Source organism: Xyrauchen texanus, chromosome 35 (assembly GCF_025860055.1).
Source record: "Xyrauchen texanus isolate HMW12.3.18 chromosome 35, RBS_HiC_50CHRs, whole genome shotgun sequence".
NCBI classification, from domain to species: Eukaryota; Metazoa; Chordata; class Actinopteri; order Cypriniformes; family Catostomidae; genus Xyrauchen; species Xyrauchen texanus.
In genome coordinates this window covers 13,430,046-13,448,269 of record NC_068310.1, presented here as the reverse complement: position 1 = coordinate 13,448,269, position 18,224 = coordinate 13,430,046, and the positions used below count along the sequence as shown (strand labels likewise).

Sequence of the window (18,224 nt, the reverse complement as noted above, 5' to 3'; positions counted from 1 at the left end):
CAGTTTGCTCTTATTATCCAATCAGAATGATCGAGTGATTTCACCTGACTAGTACTCATTCACACTTTCCCAGGTTGGCTAATGAAGCTGTTTGTAATTATTTAAAATGCATCTGATCACTCTACACAATAATCTAGAAACAATGTGAATCAACACCACAACAACTGAAGCAGAACATTTTGCGAAACACAAAATTGATGTCACTGCCAATACTTTTGGCCACGGCTGTATATATGCTGTATAATTATCCCAGCTTGTCAATGTGGTTTCACACAGTTGACGCACACTGAATATTGATTTGCATGTTTTCAAGCGAGAGTGAGCAGTATGTGTGTGTGTGTGTGTGTGTGTGTGTGTGTGTGTGTGTGTGTGTGTGTGTGTGTGTGTGTGTGTGTGTGTGTGTGTGTGTGTGTGTGCGTGAAAGAATAATCCTAGTAACATAGGTTGTTTCTGATGTGACATAAACCCAAGGTTTAGGGATGACCTCATTCAGTTCTAAAACAGGTTCTCCTCAAATCTGCATTACATTTATATTGTTATCAGGGAACCTCACCATTCCCAGGATCAATTTGAATAGACACATGAGTCTATCTTCATGGTTAATCTTTTGGATGTTTCCAGTATAGGATTACATAACACTGAGAGCACAATACTGTTAATAATTTTATTGATATGGAACATATTGCCAAAATAAGACAATTTACCAATATCAAACTTGCAAATTGCGCTGCCATTTTGAATATCATTAAATAATTGCAAGTGTGATATTGTTTTTTTTTAAAACCATTCATTAAACAATACATTTTAGATACAATAAGGCTAGCTATTTTTTTTAGATTTGTTCTCAAATATTTAAAACTATAGAACTGAAATTCTACGTAGCAAATACATACTAGCAGAGTGATACAAACAGGGAAACATTTAAGTGTCGCTACACTAAATATAATGTTGCCTCTCCAATCAAATTAGAGGACTCTAATCAAAGACACTTAAGGCAAGTCAGCCCACTTGGTGGCATCTTTGAAAGCTTCTACACAGTTACACTATATGGACAAAAGTATTGGGCCACACCACTTAATCACTGAATTCCGGTATTTCTTCAGTCCCATTGCCAAAGGTGTATAAAATCAAGCACATTTGGATCTCAACCTTCATGTCTCGGAGCAGTTCGTAACACCTGCTTTGTTTATTTAATATATTTATTATACATTATTTATATAATATGTTTTTACATTATACATTTTTAATTTAAGTGTCAAGTGTTCAATAAATGTATTTGTTGAGACATTTTGTCTATCTTAAGTAATTATTTGTGTTACATTTTATCTTACAAATAAAAGGTTCAAATAAGAGGTTAAAAACAAGCACATATCGGCCAAATATCGGCCAAAATAAATTGGCTGCATTAATCGGCCATCGGCCGACCCGGATTTCAAAAGATCGGCATCGGCATCGGCCTGAAAAAAAACAATATCGGTCGACCTCTACCTTACATCACCAAGTACAATGCCAAGTGTTGAATGGAGTGGTGTAAAGCACACCGCCACTGGACTATGGAGCAGTGGAAACGCATTTTGTGGAGTGATGAATCACTCTTCTCTATCTGGAAGTATGATGGACGAGTCTGGGTTTGGCGAATGCCAGGATAACGTTTCTTGCCTTACTGCATTGTGCCAACTGTAAAGTTTGGTGGAGGAGGGATAATGCTTTGGGGTTGTTTAGGCCCTAGGACTAGGCCCCTAATTTCCACTGAAGGGAAATGTTAATGCCTCAGTTTACCAAGACATTTTGGAAGATTCTATGATTCCAACTTTGAGGAAACAGTTTGGGGAAGGCCCTTTTCTGTTCCAGCATGACCGTGCCCCATTGCACAAATTAAGGTCCATAAAGGCATGGTTGGATGAGTTTGGTGTGGAAGAACTTGTTTGGCCTGCACTGAGTGCTGACCTCAACCCTATCGAACACCTTTGGGATGAACTAGAACGGAGATTGTGAGCCAGGCCCTCTCGTCCAACATCAGTGTCTAACCTCACAAATGCTCTTCTGGAAGAATGGGCAAAAAGTCCAACAGACACACTCCAAAATCTTGTAGAAAGCCTTCGCAGAAGAGTGGAAGCGGTTATAGCTGCAAAGGGGGAACCAACTCAATATTAATGCCAATGGATTTAGAATGGGATGTCATAAAAGCTCCTGTAGGTGTAATGTGTAAGTGTCCCAATACTTTTGTCCATATAGTGTATTTTCTATAGATACAAGAGGCATAAATGTGCAGCTCCTATCTACTTAAATGGGAAAATGCCTAAATCTCCAAAACAGTAGGTCAAGATTATGACTAAAGAACATATTTTAAATTTAGCAGTCAAATAAACAACATTATCATAAATTGTGCTTCTTAAACTCAGATTCTGCAAAAAAAAGAGCTATTTTTCAGGCTGGTCCAGCTAATGCTCAGACATATTTCTGGTTGACAGACAGCTGATTTCTGTATCTAAAAGGTGATTGGCTCTTTTACCTTTAAGGCAGGACTTCATTTTCTACATCCACAACTGAAGTATACTCTGGCCTTTAATCCTGAGCTCCATTTAAAGAGGTATAGTCCCATAGCCAAATTAAAACAGATATATGTAGCCTAAAGTGATTTCCAACGCCAATGTTTTGCGGCCATTTTTATCATCTTAATATTGTATGTCACTCGCTCTCCACTGCAAAAATGTCACACAGTTTTGTGGACAATGACACTGACTTGCAAAAAATATGTAAAAATAGCAAAGAACAGTGGATTGCTGTCATGGGGAGGCCTGGGTCATGAAGTGTTGTCTAGAACTAACCAAAAACTATGATTTAACGTTTGACCATCCAGGTATGCAAATACTTCAACAACCACAGCAGAGCTTTAGATATAACTTTGTACAGTGAGGGAAAAAAGTATTTGATCCCCTGCTGATATTGTACGTTTGCCCACTGACAAACAAATGATCAGTCTATAATTTTAATGGTAGGTTAATAACAGTGAGAGACAGAATAAGAACAAAAAAATCCAAAAAAACGCATGTCAAAAATGTTATAAATTGAATTGCATTTTAATGAGGGATATAAGTATTCGACCCCTCTGCAAAACATGCAATCACAGAGGTCAGACGTTTCTTGTCATTGGCCACCAGGTTTACACATATCTCAGGAGGGATTTTGTCCCAGTCCTCTTTGCAGATTTTCTCCAAGTCATTAAGGTTTCGAGGCTGAAGTTTGGCAACTCGAGCCTTCAGCTCCCTCCACAGATTTTCTATGGATTAATGTCTGGAGACTGGCTAGGCCACTCCAGGACCTTAATGTGCTTCTTCTTGAGCCACTCCTTTGTTGCCTTGGCCGTGTGTTTTGGGTCATTGTCAAGCTGGAATACCCATCCACGACCCATTTTCAATGCCCTGGCAGAGGGAAGGAGTGTCTCATCCAAGATTTGATGCTACATGGCCCCGTCCATCGTCCCTTTGATGCGCTGAAGTTGTCCTGTCCCCTTAGCAGAAAAACAACCCCAAAGCATAATGTTTCCACCTCCATGTTTGACAGTGGGGATGGTGTTCTTGGGGTCACAGGCAGCACTCCTCCTCCCCCAAACACGGTGAGTTGAGTTGATGCCAAAGAGCTCGATTTTGGTCTCATCTGACCACAACACTTTCACCCAGTTCTCCTCTGAATCATTCATATGTTCTTTGGCAAACTTCAGATGGGCCTGTACATGTGCTTTTTTGAGCAGGGGGACCTTGCGGGCACTGCAGGATTTCAGTCCTTCACGGCGCAAAGTGTTACCAATTGTTTTCTTGGTGACTATGGTCCCAGCTGCCTTAAGATCATTGACAAGATCCTTCCGTGTAGTTCTGGGCTGACTCCTCATCGTTCTAATGATCATTGCAACTCCACGTGGTGAGAACTTGCATGGAGCCCCAGACCGACCGTTCTTTTGCGTTTCTTCCATTTGCGAATAATCGCACCAACTGTTGTCACCTTCTCACCAAGCTGCTTGGCGATGGTCTTGTAGCCCATTCCAGCCTTGTGTAGATCTACAATCTTGGCCCTGATATCCTTGGACAGCTCTTTGGTCTTGGCCATGGTGGAGAGTTTGGAATCTGATTGATTTATTGCTTCTGTGAACAGGTGTCTTTTATAAAGGTAACAAGCTGAGATTAGGGGCACTCCTTTTAAGAGTGCGCTCCTAATCTCAGCTCATTACCTGTATAAAAGACACCTGGGAGCCAGAAATCTCTGATTGAGAGGGGGTTGAATACTTATTTCCCTCATTAAAATGCAATTAAATTTATAAAATTTTTGACATGCGTTTTTCTGGATTTTTTGGTTGTTTGTCTCTCATTGTTAAAATTAACCTACCATTAAAATTATAGACTGATCATTTCTTTGTCAGTGGGCAAACGTACAAAATCAGCAGGGGATCAAATACTTTTTTCCCTCCCTGTATATGCTAAAATATCAGCTCACGAGCCCCACTGTTCTTATGATATTTGTCAGAATGAGACTACTGGGGTCTCTGGCAATCAGTACTGTGTTTTATATAGCGTGGTTTGTGGTGAAAGGCTGTTCTGTGGTCCAACAGAGGAAACACAAAAAAGCTTCAGGTATGCTGTTTCAGCACAATCTTGCCTGAAATACATTCAGTTTAACTGCTTAAGCAGACAGATAATATTACCATATAAAGAGGACTGGTATTTCCATGGTGGTTTTAAAAAGCGCAATATAAATCATAAATAAATCTGTTTTTGACAAGTCATTCAGCTCATTTTTATGTCACATACCTTATGCACATTGCCTTTGGAGTCACCCAGGAAAACAATGGTATGGCCTTCCTTTACGCTAACTGCCACAGCAGTCAGACGGGTAGCTGGACTTTCCCATACGGCTTCAGCTTCAACTGGTTCCCGGCTTGCCATTGGACTTGGGGTGTGGTCTGAACCACAGGGATAAGCATTTAGGGTGTTCTGTTTGACAAAAAAATTTTATTACATAACCCAGTTTCATTTTGTGCAATGCTTGATTCTGCCAATCTCAGATTTGTGCGGTCTTTCAGTCTTTTTATATAGGGGATTAGTGCTAGTTTCCTGAAGGTTGTCAAATCCTCTTAGTTCAGAAAATCAGATTACCAAAAATGAAGATTATCTTGGTCTCATACTAGGTCTGCAAGTTTGCTTCATTAATTGTCCATGTTCATGAAATCTGCTCCAGTCATTTTAGATAAAATCTAGCCTGACTCTCTCATAATGAAATGTGATCTGTATTTCTGTTTGTGTTCGAGTCTAAGCTTTAGGGAAAACAAATGAAGATCAGGAAAAATATGTTTGAAAGTTTGAGGATTTGTAAGAAAAAAAAGGATGTGTTTGTTTTGGGATCAGCATCAACTTGCTTAAAGATATAGTTAATCAAAAATCTAAAATTATTTCACCAATTACTCCCCCACAGGTTGTTCCAAACCATTTGACTTTCTTCTGTGAAACAAGAAAGGAGATGTTTAAAAATGTTCATGCTGATCACTTCTACATAATGGGTCTATTCCAAAACTTTATTTGCGGTCTCTTGCCTACATAGACAGCTGTCTACTATGGCAGCATCCTTGCTGAAACTATGATTTATAAGAGAGCGATTTGTAATGCTCTACATGGGTCTTTCTAATAGCTCTCTTCACGCGCACCGCTTGACTCGCAATTGATTTTAATACAGGTGACATGAGGGAAATGATGCGATTCTCTAATGAGCCTAAATAGGCATGACACACATATTTTGGGTAAAATAGCAGTTTTAAAAAAAATCATATTTAACTCTTTATTTGTTGCAACTTTTCAGTATAGAATGGATTATAAGTATATTTATAATCTAATTTCTCTCACTTCGTCTGCCATCTCGTCTTTATTTTTCCACTATGCTCATCATGGTGCATTCTGGGATCACCTACCCGGGGAAGGATACATATGATGCTACCTTAAAATTTAGCCGAACGAGATATCTTAAGAGACAGCAGAATTAAGATACCTAACTTTTGGAACGCGTCGGAAGCATGCCTATGATAGAATGTTGTTAAATGCTGGCTCCGGAGGATGCTCATTCATTTTTGGAACAGACCCAATGAATCAGCATGGATGTGGTTGATCTCCGAATTTGACCAAAAAGCATCAAAGTCTATATTACTTGTGTGCTATATTTCAAGGCATCTGAATTTATATGAAAGCTTGGTTTTTCACTGAAAATCTTGCATTACATTGCAGCTCTCAAATGTTTTTCACACTATAGCATTTTCAACATGCAAAATTCAATACAGTTCATTGGCATCAGATCTGTTGTGATGCGTCTCGACACGTAATATCTTGCTATACATGAAACCAAATGAGATTTGAGAGCTATCACTGGGAAAAGATTTTTGGCATATAATGACTTAGTAACAAAACACAGAGTAACAAAAAGGCCATCTTATGAATTCATAAGAATATGGAATACAGTGCACAATTCGGATACTACTTTTATGGTGAAGTTTTATTCTTTTTGGAGCTTGACAGCATCATTCACCATTCACTTTCTTTGGCCTTATTTAAGAATCTTAAAAAACTAATTTACACAAGAATGTTTTAACAAACAATTTACAATCTTCGATTGTTTCACAAAGGTGGCATTTTGAATGGAAAAAAGCCTAACATCTCCTTTTGCGTTCCAAGAAAGTAAGTACGGGTTTTACATGCATATGAGTAAATGATGACAACATTTTCATATTTGGGTGAACTATAATCCTCTTCTTTCTAGAAGTCTTCTGGAAATCTAACTCTCCCCAGACCAGTATTTCCTCCATAGCATCATTAGTGTAGTGTAGTTTAGGCTTGACGGTTTTATTGATCCTGATGAATGCTGTTTAGGAGCGAGCAGGCCAGGGCTCTGCAGATACATGGAGGTCATGAAGAGGTTGTATGTCAGTGAGCCAACATTCTTAAAGCCTGTGATTTGTCTAGAGGCCTTGTTAGGACTAATGCAAGGTAGACTTGCCTTATGCTCATCAAAGAATAAAAATATAATTCACTCGAATTATGGCAGGCAGAGTCATATGGGCAAAAGCAATTTCCTTGTCAATTAATGAGAAGCAGTGAATCTAAATGAGGGTAAATGTTGGTTTGAGTACAGCGTTAGAGGGATATGATGTGGTCCAGTTCTCAAGAGTTACATTGCGTGCATCCTTTTCCAATTTTATCAAAGCTGTACTACTGTGATGATTATGTGGGAACACTTGACCTAAAAACCTGTTTAAATACACTGGCAGCCAAAAGTTTGGAATAATGTACAGATTTTTCTCTAATGGAAAGAAATTGGTGCTTTTATTCACCAAAGTGGCATTCAACTGATCACAATGTATAGTCAGAAAATGTATAACATAAAAAATAACTATTACAACTTGACAATTCTATTACAAGTTTGTAAAACTACCTCCACGTGCAACAATGACAGTTTGCAGATCCTTGGCATTCTAGCTGTCAGTTTGTCCAGATACCCAATCGACATTTCACCCCACACTTTCTGTAGCACTTGCCATAGATGTGGCTGTCTTGTCGGGCACTTTTCATGCACCTTACAGTCTAGCTGATCCTAAAAATGGGGTTAAGATCCATAATACTGATTTTCAATTATCTGTTGTCCAATGACAGTTTTTTGCCCACTCTGACCTTTTCTTTTTGTTTCTCCTTTGTTTCAAAAGTGGCTTTTTCTATGCAATTCTTCCCATAAGGCCTGCACCCCTGAGTCTTCTCTTTACTGTTGTACATGAAACTGGTGCTGAGTGGGTAGAATTCAATGAAGCTGTTAGCTGAGGATCTGTGAGGCATCTATTTCTCAAACTAGAGACTCTGATGTACTTATCCTCTTGTTTAGTTGTATATCTGGCCTTCCACATCTCTTCCTGTCTTTGTTAGAGCCAGTTGTCCTTTGTCTTTGAATATTGTAGTGTACACCTTTGTATGAAATCTTCAGATTTTTGCCCATTTCAAGCATTTATTCCTTGAAACAATGATTGACTGAGGAGTTTCTAGAGAAAGCTGTTTCTTTTTTGACCTAATATTGACCTTAAGACATGCCAGTCTATTGCATACTGTGGCAACTAGAAAACAAACACAAAGACAATGTTAAGCTTCATTTAACAAACCAAATAGCTATCAACTGTGTTTGATATAATGGCAAGTCATTTTCTAGTGCCAAATTTAGCACGATTACTCAAGGATAAAGGAGCAATCTGCTAGGAGTGATGGCTGCTGGAAATGGAGCCTGTATAAATTTGATCAAAAATAACATTTTCAAATATTGATGTTGCTGTTTTTTTTTACATCAGTAATGTCCTGACTATATTTTGTGATCAGTTGAATGCCACTTTGGTGAAATAAAGTAACAATTTCGCTCTGGCATGCTGGATATTATCTTCTGGGCCAAATCCATTCTTGCCTTATTAGTGCTTGGAGTTGATCACAATTTGTGGGCTTCTGCTTGTCCACTCGCCTTTTGAGGATTGACCACAGGTTCTCTCTATGGGATTAAGATCCGGGGTGTTGTCTGGCCACAGATCCAAAATTTCAATGTAATGATCTCCGAGCCACTTCGTTATTACTCTTGCCATGTGACATGGTGCTTCATCATGCTGTAAAATGCACGGATCATCACCAAATTGCTCCTGGGTCGTTGCGAGAAGTTGCTTGCAGGACGTTTGGTTAATATTCTTTATTCGTGGGAGCGTTTTTTGGCAGTATTGTGAGAGGGCCCACTCCCTTTGATGAAAAGCAACCCCATACATGGATGGCCTCAGGATGCTTCACTGTTGGTATGACACAGGACTCATGGTAGCGTCATTGACCAAAAGTCTTCACCTCACTGTGCATCCAGGTGCACTCACACCAACCTGCTGCCAATATTGAGCAAGCTCTGCACTAGTAGTGACAAGATATCATTGCTGACTTTTCATGAGGAGATGGTCCTGGCACTTGCTGGACACTCTAGGACGTCCGGAAGCCTTCTTCACTGCAGTTGAACCTCTCTCCTTGAAGTTCTTGATGATCCGGTAAATGGCTCTTTCAGGTGCAATATTCTTTGCAGCAATTTCCTTGCATGCGAGACAATTTTGATGCAAAGCAATGATGGCTGAACGTCTTTCTTTAGAGGTAACCATTGCTAACAAGAACACAATGATTGGAAGCACTTCTTCCCTCCTTTTATAGCAATCATTCTGCTCTTATAATCCAATCAGAATGATCAAGTGATTTCACGTGACTAGTACTCATTCACACTTTCCTAGGTGCTGCTGATATGATTAATGAAATGATGTTAGCTGGTCATTTTGTGCCAGGGCCAAAGAAGCTTTTTGCAATTATTTAAAATGTGTCTGATCACTCTGCACAAAAATCTAGAAACAATGTGAATCAACACCACAACAACTGAAGCAGAAAACTTTGCGAAACACAAAATATGTCACTGCCAATACTTTTGGCCACGGCTGTAATGTTACAATGTGAATCCAGTGTGCAAGTGAACTTTATTAGGCAAATATTCCTATAAAAGAAAAAAAACACTAACCCTATGTCGTAACCAGACGTTACTCATTAAGTTTCAAGTGTCATTTTTCTTTCCTCACTTGGGTTTTCCACACTACTGTTACCCAATCTTTTTTTAAACCTCAAGTTAACCCTGTGCTGAGGTCAGCACCACTTTTAACCCTGGGTTAAGAAGAATTTTAAGTGCTAATCCCAAATTACAAAGGTATAAATTGTGGGAAAAAATGCAGTGCTAGAATATTTAAGTGAGTAGTTTAGCAACAGACAAACAATCATCCACTAAACAATACTTGCATTGTTAAATACAACATGCATTATCTGGAGTGATGAAGAGACATTTCCACAGATACAAAAGCAGTAATTAAAACAGGTTGTGTGCAGTACTTGTCCAGTCAATGTCATTAGCATAAATAGGCAAATAATAAAACAATCCCCAGTTTAACCCATGAACAAAAGAACAATATAACCCAGGATTACTTCAACCCAGAGTTAAAATGGTGGTAGACCGAAATATCAATTTTACCGATAATCTGTGCTTTTTGGAAATATCTTTATTGGTCAAAACCTATGTAGGTATTTCATAGCCCGTCATAGTAAAGAAAGAATAAATAAATTTGCCATTCTATAAATCGATTTGTAAAAACTATTGGCCAATTAATAGGTTTTCGGCCTTTCCCATCACCTTAGTTATTGGTATCTGCAAAATCCACTATCGGTCGATTTCTAGTTAAATATGACAATTTGAAAAGCAACTTGCTTAGTGACAAAATCACATTTAAGTCAAACATATTTGAAGTGTAATACACATCTATGTGTAGCAGGATTTTTAACCAATGAGATTTCACTGTGGCTGATTACCAACAACTTTGTCACAGTCACAACTGGTCAGGACACTTCAGAACAATATAAAAAAAGACAATTGTTGATTATCAAATACATAGCTTGCCTCATTTGGACATGGTATTAGAATTATATTAGCTAATTATAACTTTATATTGTGTGCATTTACTCACCGTGGGCAGGTTGGCACAGCTGGATTTAACTTCATACTCAATGTAGGCCACCTTGTTGCTCCCTTTCTCCCCATCTTGTGTGTAGCATAGGTCTCGTGTAGCATCAATACTTCTGTCCACTTCATCCAGAGCATACACACACAATGCTGATTCCTCACTGGGTCCACTAGCAGCACTAACCGCTGTTGAAAACACTCCCATCAAAACTTGCGAGTCTCCAGATTCCACACCTCCCACCTGCGCCCCCTGGAGGAGATTGTAGTTCCTGCCTGTCGAGTTTGAGTGACACATTAACGGTACTTCAACATAAGAGTAATACGCCTGATCGTCAAGACACACCCGAGCCACGTACGTTCGATACTCCCTAGAGGCAGCTTTCAGGTCACGCCTATAGAATAAAAAGTAGACGTGGTTGTGTCGGGCTAAAGTAGCCACAAAATTGTGATCGTATTCAGAGAGGCGTCCAGCAACTGCGAGTTTGGCGGTATCCTCATAGGAGAACACAGGCTCTGTCAAAAGTTGTCGCGTAGACACTGGTGGGTGACTACTGGTGTAGCCTCGCCCAACATAGAGGACGGGATCTTTGTCTTGCGGTCGCACCACAAGTCCCACTGTTGAAGTGGTAGGGTCATTAGCCGCTACGTACTGCGTATCAACTGGTCTCTCGGCAGAAAAGAGAACTTCATTCACATTAGCTAGGCTGCGTTTCTGACATGTTCCCTGGTGTACACTGCCACAGGCAATAAGCTGAAGGGAATAGGGATCTACTAACAGTAGCTTGTTGTGATTGCTAACTAGTCCAGCCTGAGGACAGTTCTCTAGTGTTACTGGAGGCAGACAGTCTTTGCTATCTCTCACAGGGCCAGTTCTCTCATCCACTTCAAGCCGGAGGCCATCAAGACCAGCAAGCTGGAACAGATGGTCTCGTGCCCCCACATAGACCAATCCAATGCTGGGGTCAGGGTGCAATGCCAGGTGCTGGAAGACTGTGTCATTGGAGGAGAAGCGTGGATAACTGCTATAGGCCGTTAGGGCTCCCAGGACACCCAGGAGGAGGGAATGAAGCAGGGTGAAGATGAGGGCCATCCCACAATGGACTGCAAAAACACTGAGCAAACAGGAAATGATGAAAATCAGTGATACAAAGTTACAATGTCAGCTCAGAGAACAACTTTGCTAACATAGTGCAGTTAGTCAAGTACACTTTATACAAAACTTTCATAACAAAGGGGGAACTGCCCTGTTGAACAGAATATTCAGGGTTCCCACTCCTATAAACCAAATAATTTCAATGACTTTTCCAATTGCTTTACATTACTGGATAAGGATTTTTCAGTCCCATTTTTTATAGATGGCACTCATAGCAATTTTTTGCTAATTATATATTTTAAAGCTGAGCATAACTAGAAAAAAAAAAATACAGCATTTTTATGTTTACTACAGAACTTTTCTGATTTGATCAATTTTCTTGACCTTTCCAGGCTTGAAATCCCAGTTTCCAAAATGTAACTGATATTCCTACAGCAGTGGTAACCCTGAGTATTAATTAATAAATTAGGGATGCATCAATATGGAATTTTTAGGCCAATACCAATAATTCACAGCTCATTATAGCCAATGCAAATAACTGGCAATTTAATTTTTTTTCCATTTTAAAGGTGCACTCAGCATTTTGTTTAAATGCATTTTTTTTTTTTTTTTTAAATATAATCATGATGACTCAAATGATATAAAGACTCACAGTCATATCATTAACATATAAAAGCTGTTTAACTCTACATGGAGAGGGTCCCCTCATGTGGGCTGCCATGTTAGGGCCACATGACCAGTTGAATGCTACTTGATTAATCTCAGTAACTCAGTAATTTGCACTCTGTCCCCATGTCTGTTTATGTCCACTGTGGTTCTGCTAACCTATGTGATACTGCCTCTTTCCAAATAAGGATTCAAACACTCTCTAGACATCCAAAGACGATGACCTAACACATATATGACACAAATGATTGTGTTTCAGTGAATCGATCCCAAAGAAACCCTCGCTATAGAGATAGCATTAGCGATGAGCCATTAGCTTGTCATAACACTCTGAGGAATATCAGGATCTACACATCATATTACAATGAGTGAGGGCTTGTTTGATTCAGAAGCATCTGCTGTAATTGTGATATGCCATTTTCTATTTCTAATAATTAGGGGTGTAATAATCCATCAATCTTGATCGATGCATCGATCAAATCACCAAGGACACAATGTCACCGATTCAACGTGTAAACATCAATGTCTATTTTTTTTCTTAAATGCACCTTTATTTTGACCATCTCATGCCAGCCATATCTGTACACATTTCCGTCAGAGAATGCAGCAACCTTGTGATATTCATCTTGTTTTAAAAGCGCCAAATATGCTTCTCATGTGGGAAACAGATGTGCGCGGGTGACTGAAGCCTGAAGTTGCGCTATGTTCTACCCTTGTGCGCGTGCGTCAACAGGGCTGCAAACTCCGGTGACAGGTTAGCGCAGAGCAGCTCACATGCGCGATTAAATCGGCTTCCCTCAAAATCGTAGCGCATTTGAATTCCACATGAGATTTTTCTATTTTAAAGCACTATGGAGCAATTCAACCGTGTCAAACGGACAGCGCTGACAAGGGAAAGAGAAAACACCTGCCCTGCACCTACACCAATTACACGAATTTTCACATCTTTACATCAACACCCTTACTAACATTTATCAAAGTAAACTGTAACAGACTTTTTCAATACAACTGTGAAAGTTGTAGCAAAGAAAAAAAACGGATAGCACATACTCTCCTGTCATGGGTAGCCTATGTACAGTATCGGCAAACATCGTATTGGTGGCTAAGAGAAGTTCTAATTTGTAATCAAATTTAAAAGCAGTTTTTTTTTTAGAATAGGTCAGATCAGCTATATTCATTGTAAAGATAAGAGTATAAGCTATAAAGGAGAGCTATTATGCCCCTTTTTACAAGTGTTCAGGAGTCTATAGGATGTGTCTGAAGTTTCAGCTAAAAATACCCCACGGATAATATATTATACAATGTTGTAAATGCCTCTTTTTGGGTGGAATCAAAAACACGCTGATTTTGTGGGTCTAACTCACACGTAAGTTAGACCTACACTGAAAGACTGGTTAAAAAAAAATATTTAAAATAGACAAAATGGTTGTTTTTTATGGTTTTTAACCGTAGCTTCCAAATTCGTACAGTTTAATAACGGTGACCATTTCAATTGCGGTTAAATGTGAAATCGTGTAATCACGACATCCCTATTGTGTACACACACTGGTGACTCACATTTATGTACAAACACCATGTAAAAGGGAATTTTACATAATAGGTTCCCTTTAAAACAACACCTAATTTGTTCAGATCAAGCAAGTGTTTGTTGAATAAAACAATAATATATATTTTTTTATGATCAGTGCTCCTCCCTGCAGCCTGGAACCGGCGCTTTGGGTTTAAAAGGTTTTTAACTTAAAAAAATCATTAAATTCAACATACAGATAACAACGAACTTCAAGCTAGCAAACTGATTAAAGACTACTCTAAATTGATGTTGTTTAAAAGCTTGAAATCGGGACTTCACAATCTGACCAACTCTTAACTGCTGCTATTTAAGGATTGGCAGATGTAATGTAAACCAGAAGTTTGACTGTATTACAGATGTATGCTGATTTGATATGATAATGCTTGTCTCCTGTCCATTTATATGAGTACTTATGGTAATCCTGATGAAACACTAACTTAAACCAAAAGAAAATAACAAATATCAAACATGGTAATGAATTTAACTAAAATGAGATAATACATTAAAGCATTTAATGAACATATAATAACAAAAAAACAGCAGTATAACGGTACAGTGATTATATCAGACGGTAACACCAAAGTAACATTAGACAGTAATTTGATATATACCATGGCACTGGTCTGTTGCTAAAATGTAATAAAATAATACCAAGCTTTTACTATGGTAAATGCTCAGGAGAAAAAATATGATAATTCCACAGTCCTTTTTGCAAGTGTATACTTATAGAGGATGAAGGGGTCTACTCAGCCTAAATAAATGAAGACTCTGACAAAAGACGAAAGTCTTTTAACAGGGTCCATACAAAATAACCATGCTTATAAAATATGGCAGTTATGTTTGAAAAATAGCACACATACCATTAGTCAGACACACAAGGTTAGGGAGGCTGCTGTCCTCTGCGTTATCCAGTGGCATAGCACATGCCTGTGGAGATGGCCTGTGAGGGTAAAAAAACATGCCAATGAGCTCTTACACAGAGCAGCATTGAGCAATCTAAAGAGAGGAGCTGTAATGCCACTGGGGCTCATGGGAGGCACAGCTGTTGAGCTGAGCAATCCTGCCCAGACAGGAAATTGGATGATATAGGCCCTAAGTCACCATCAAGGTCCTAATGCATTGCTCTGCAGTAGTAGATTGGAAGTGATCCTGTCGTGTGAGAAGGCAAACTGTCCATGATGATTTAAATGAATTAGATGTGATTAATATGAGGCCATTACAGGACATGAGTCTCTGCTTGAGACAATCCAAGCTGAACTAAACAAGTAATAAGATAAAAGGGAAATTAGGCCTGTAAATAATTGTTTGATCGTGGTTATTTGATCTATTATTTGAGATAACCGTGATTATTGTGCATCTAAATTTCCAATCACATTTTAATGCCCAAATACAGGAACTTTAACGGAATAAGATGATTTAAGGTCAATTTCATAACATGCAGTGCCAGCCATGTTAATTTTCTTTGGCACGTCTTATTATGCATGTAGTGATTCACTCAAAAATGTTTTAATTTGGTCATAATTTACTCACTTCATGTCGTTCCACACCAGTATGGCTTACTATCTAATGGGGAATACAAAAACATAACTAGTTTCTTTATCTAATACAATCACCAAAGGCTATATCTGTATTTTGATGATGAATTTGTGATGTAGGAATTTGTGATGACCTACAGATTTCCTCTTTGCAGTCAGGTATGTTTATGGTTTTTATAGGGATATTGTTTGGTTCGATGGTCTGTTGGGTCAGATTGCATTCTCACTACAAGCAAACTGCTCCAGAGTTCATTTGCTAACAGATCGAGACCACTTTGGCTTAGATCAGAGTACAATTGCCATGTTCATATATGCCTAAACAAACCAAACCAATGGTTTGCACTAGGGATGTGCATGAGAAGTCGAATATTTGAATATTTGTTCTGCAATAATTATTTGAATAGTAAAAATACTATTTGAATTTTGCAAATGTTTCTTTGCTGGCCATATATACAGTGAGATGTATGTTAGATGGGCGGCTGTGGCTCAGGTGGCTCAGTTGGTAGAGCAGGTTGGCCACTAATCGCAGGGTTGGTGGTTCGAATCTTGGCCCACACGACTCCACATGCCGAAGTGTCCTTGGGCCCGTAGCAATGTAATCCCCACAACGCTTCTGTAAACAACAAACATGGTATCCGAGAAAGACTACGCTGGCTGAGGTATGGGACATTCCATCATTTAAACTGGTGTGTATAAATGAGTATAGTTTACGGAGCATGAGGATAAGCTTGTTTTTCTCAACAAAAACATGACATACAATATAAACATGATAACTATTATATGGCGAGTGTTTCTAGTCAAGTCAATTTTATTTGTATAGTGCCTTTCACAACACACATCGTTTCAAAGCAGCTTTACAGAAGATCAGGCATTAACAGACGAAAAAACTGTAATGTCTATAATGTCGATGAATCATCATTGTGTAATTAGATAAAATATGATTGTTAATCATGTTGAAATATAAGTAATTAAATAATAATTGTATTAATAACCCCAGTGAGCAAGCTGAAGGCGACTGTGGCAAGGAACACAAAACTCCATAAGATGTTGATTAATGGAAAAAAATATCCTTGGGAGAAACCAGACTCACTGTGGGAGCCAGTTCTCCTCTGGCTAACATCATGAATATAATGTAAATATTACTTATGTATAGTTAAAGTCATGGTTTAAAATTATGAAACTAAGTAAGTGTTAAGGGTCAGTGATTAAACATCGATTGTGTTTGAACCTTAAGATTAATGACCAAAGTCTTTGAAGTCCATCTTGATTAATTGCAGAAGTTCACATAGATGCAATTGTCCTTGTTAGTTGGCTGATGAAGGCTTTTGTTGGCAATTGTTAGTCTATGCATTCCATTTCAAGATCGTAGTCCATCAATATACCGAGGTGATGCAGGCAGAGATCAGGGATGTGAAACGCAGTTCACCTGGCAGGTTATTTCGGTGAGGTTCGGTGTGGTCCATCCTAAATCCAAGGTTCAGACAATGGCATATGAAGTATCCCATGTCTTATGGTTGGAGTTGGCAACAGTTCATCCTCTGAAGTCTATCATAATAGACTGAAGTGATGTTTGGCTGGCACCGGCTGCATTTAGTCATCATCACACAGCGACACGTAGCAGTGGAGTCCAACACGAAGCAGGAATGGTGCTGGATCCAGCCGGTTCTGGTCACCTCTGGATAGGAGTCCCGAGTTTGAGACAGGGAAACAAATAAAATAATATAAGCATAGATGCCATTCAATTTATTGCAGAGTTATAAATCATGATCAATGTTTCTGGTTCCGGCAGACCCAACTAAAGAAGCCTAATTGTGGGTTGGAGGATAAATTAGGTGTATGCCTGGCTAAATAGATGAGTCTTTAGTCTAGAATTAAACCAAGGGAGCGTGTCTGCATCTCGAACAGTGTTAGGGAGACTATTCCATAGTTTAGGAGCCAAATATGAATAGAATCTACCTCCTTTTGTGGATTTTGATATTCTAGGAACTATTAACAGGCCAGAATTTTGCGATCGTAATGAACGTGATGGAATATAGTGTGGTAGAAGTTCACTTAAGTACTGTGGAGCTAGACCATTCAAAGCTTTGTACATAGTTAACAGAATTTTAATATTAATACAGAATTTAACAGGTAGCCAATGTAACGATGATAAAATGGGGCTAATATGATCATATTTCTTGGTTCTCGTTAGCACTCTGGCTGCTGCATTTTGAACCAATTGAAGCTTGCTGGACATCCTCCCAGTAATGCATTACAATAATATAATTTTGAGGTCATGAACGCATTAATTCGTTTTTCAGCATCAGCAACAGAGAGCATGTGCCTTAATTTAGCAATATTTCTTAGGTGGAAGAATGCTGTTCTACAAACATTGGTAATTTGATTTTCAAAGGACAGATTGGTATTAAATATAACACCTAAGTTCTTCGCTGTTGAAGATGATGTAACGGTACATCCATCGAGAGACAAATTATATTGTAGTGGCTTATTTTTAGTGTTTTTTGGTCCAATAATTATTACCTCTGTTTTGTCAGAATTGAGTAGAAGGAAATTTCTGGCCATCCAATCTTTTATTTCATTGATACACTCTGCTAATTTCGAGAATTGTGAAATCTCTTCAGGTTTTCAAGAAATATAAAGTTGTGTATCGTCGGCATAGAAGTGGAAACTTATTCCACGATTCCTGATAATATCTCCCAGGGGAAGCATATACATAGAGAAGAGCAGAGGCCCTAAAACTGATCCCTGTGGCACTCCATATTTTACTTTTGTTCGGTTTGAC

At 38.7% G+C, this 18,224-nt stretch overlaps 1 protein-coding gene across 1 annotated transcript in view; it reads right to left on the bottom strand.

Annotated features, from left to right (window-relative positions):
- Nucleotides 1-18,224, bottom strand: part of LOC127628969 (plexin-B1-like) — a 121,269-nt gene that overhangs the window by 33,861 nt on the left and 69,184 nt on the right. The window contains exons 2-4 of the mRNA XM_052105969.1: nucleotides 14,768-14,847; nucleotides 10,583-11,690; nucleotides 4,803-4,985 (exon numbers count right to left, since the gene is read on the bottom strand). Coding sequence (XP_051961929.1) covers nucleotides 4,803-4,985; nucleotides 10,583-11,668 — 1,269 coding nt within the window. The 5' untranslated portion in view covers nucleotides 11,669-11,690; nucleotides 14,768-14,847. The remainder of the gene's footprint in view (nucleotides 1-4,802; nucleotides 4,986-10,582; nucleotides 11,691-14,767; nucleotides 14,848-18,224) is intronic.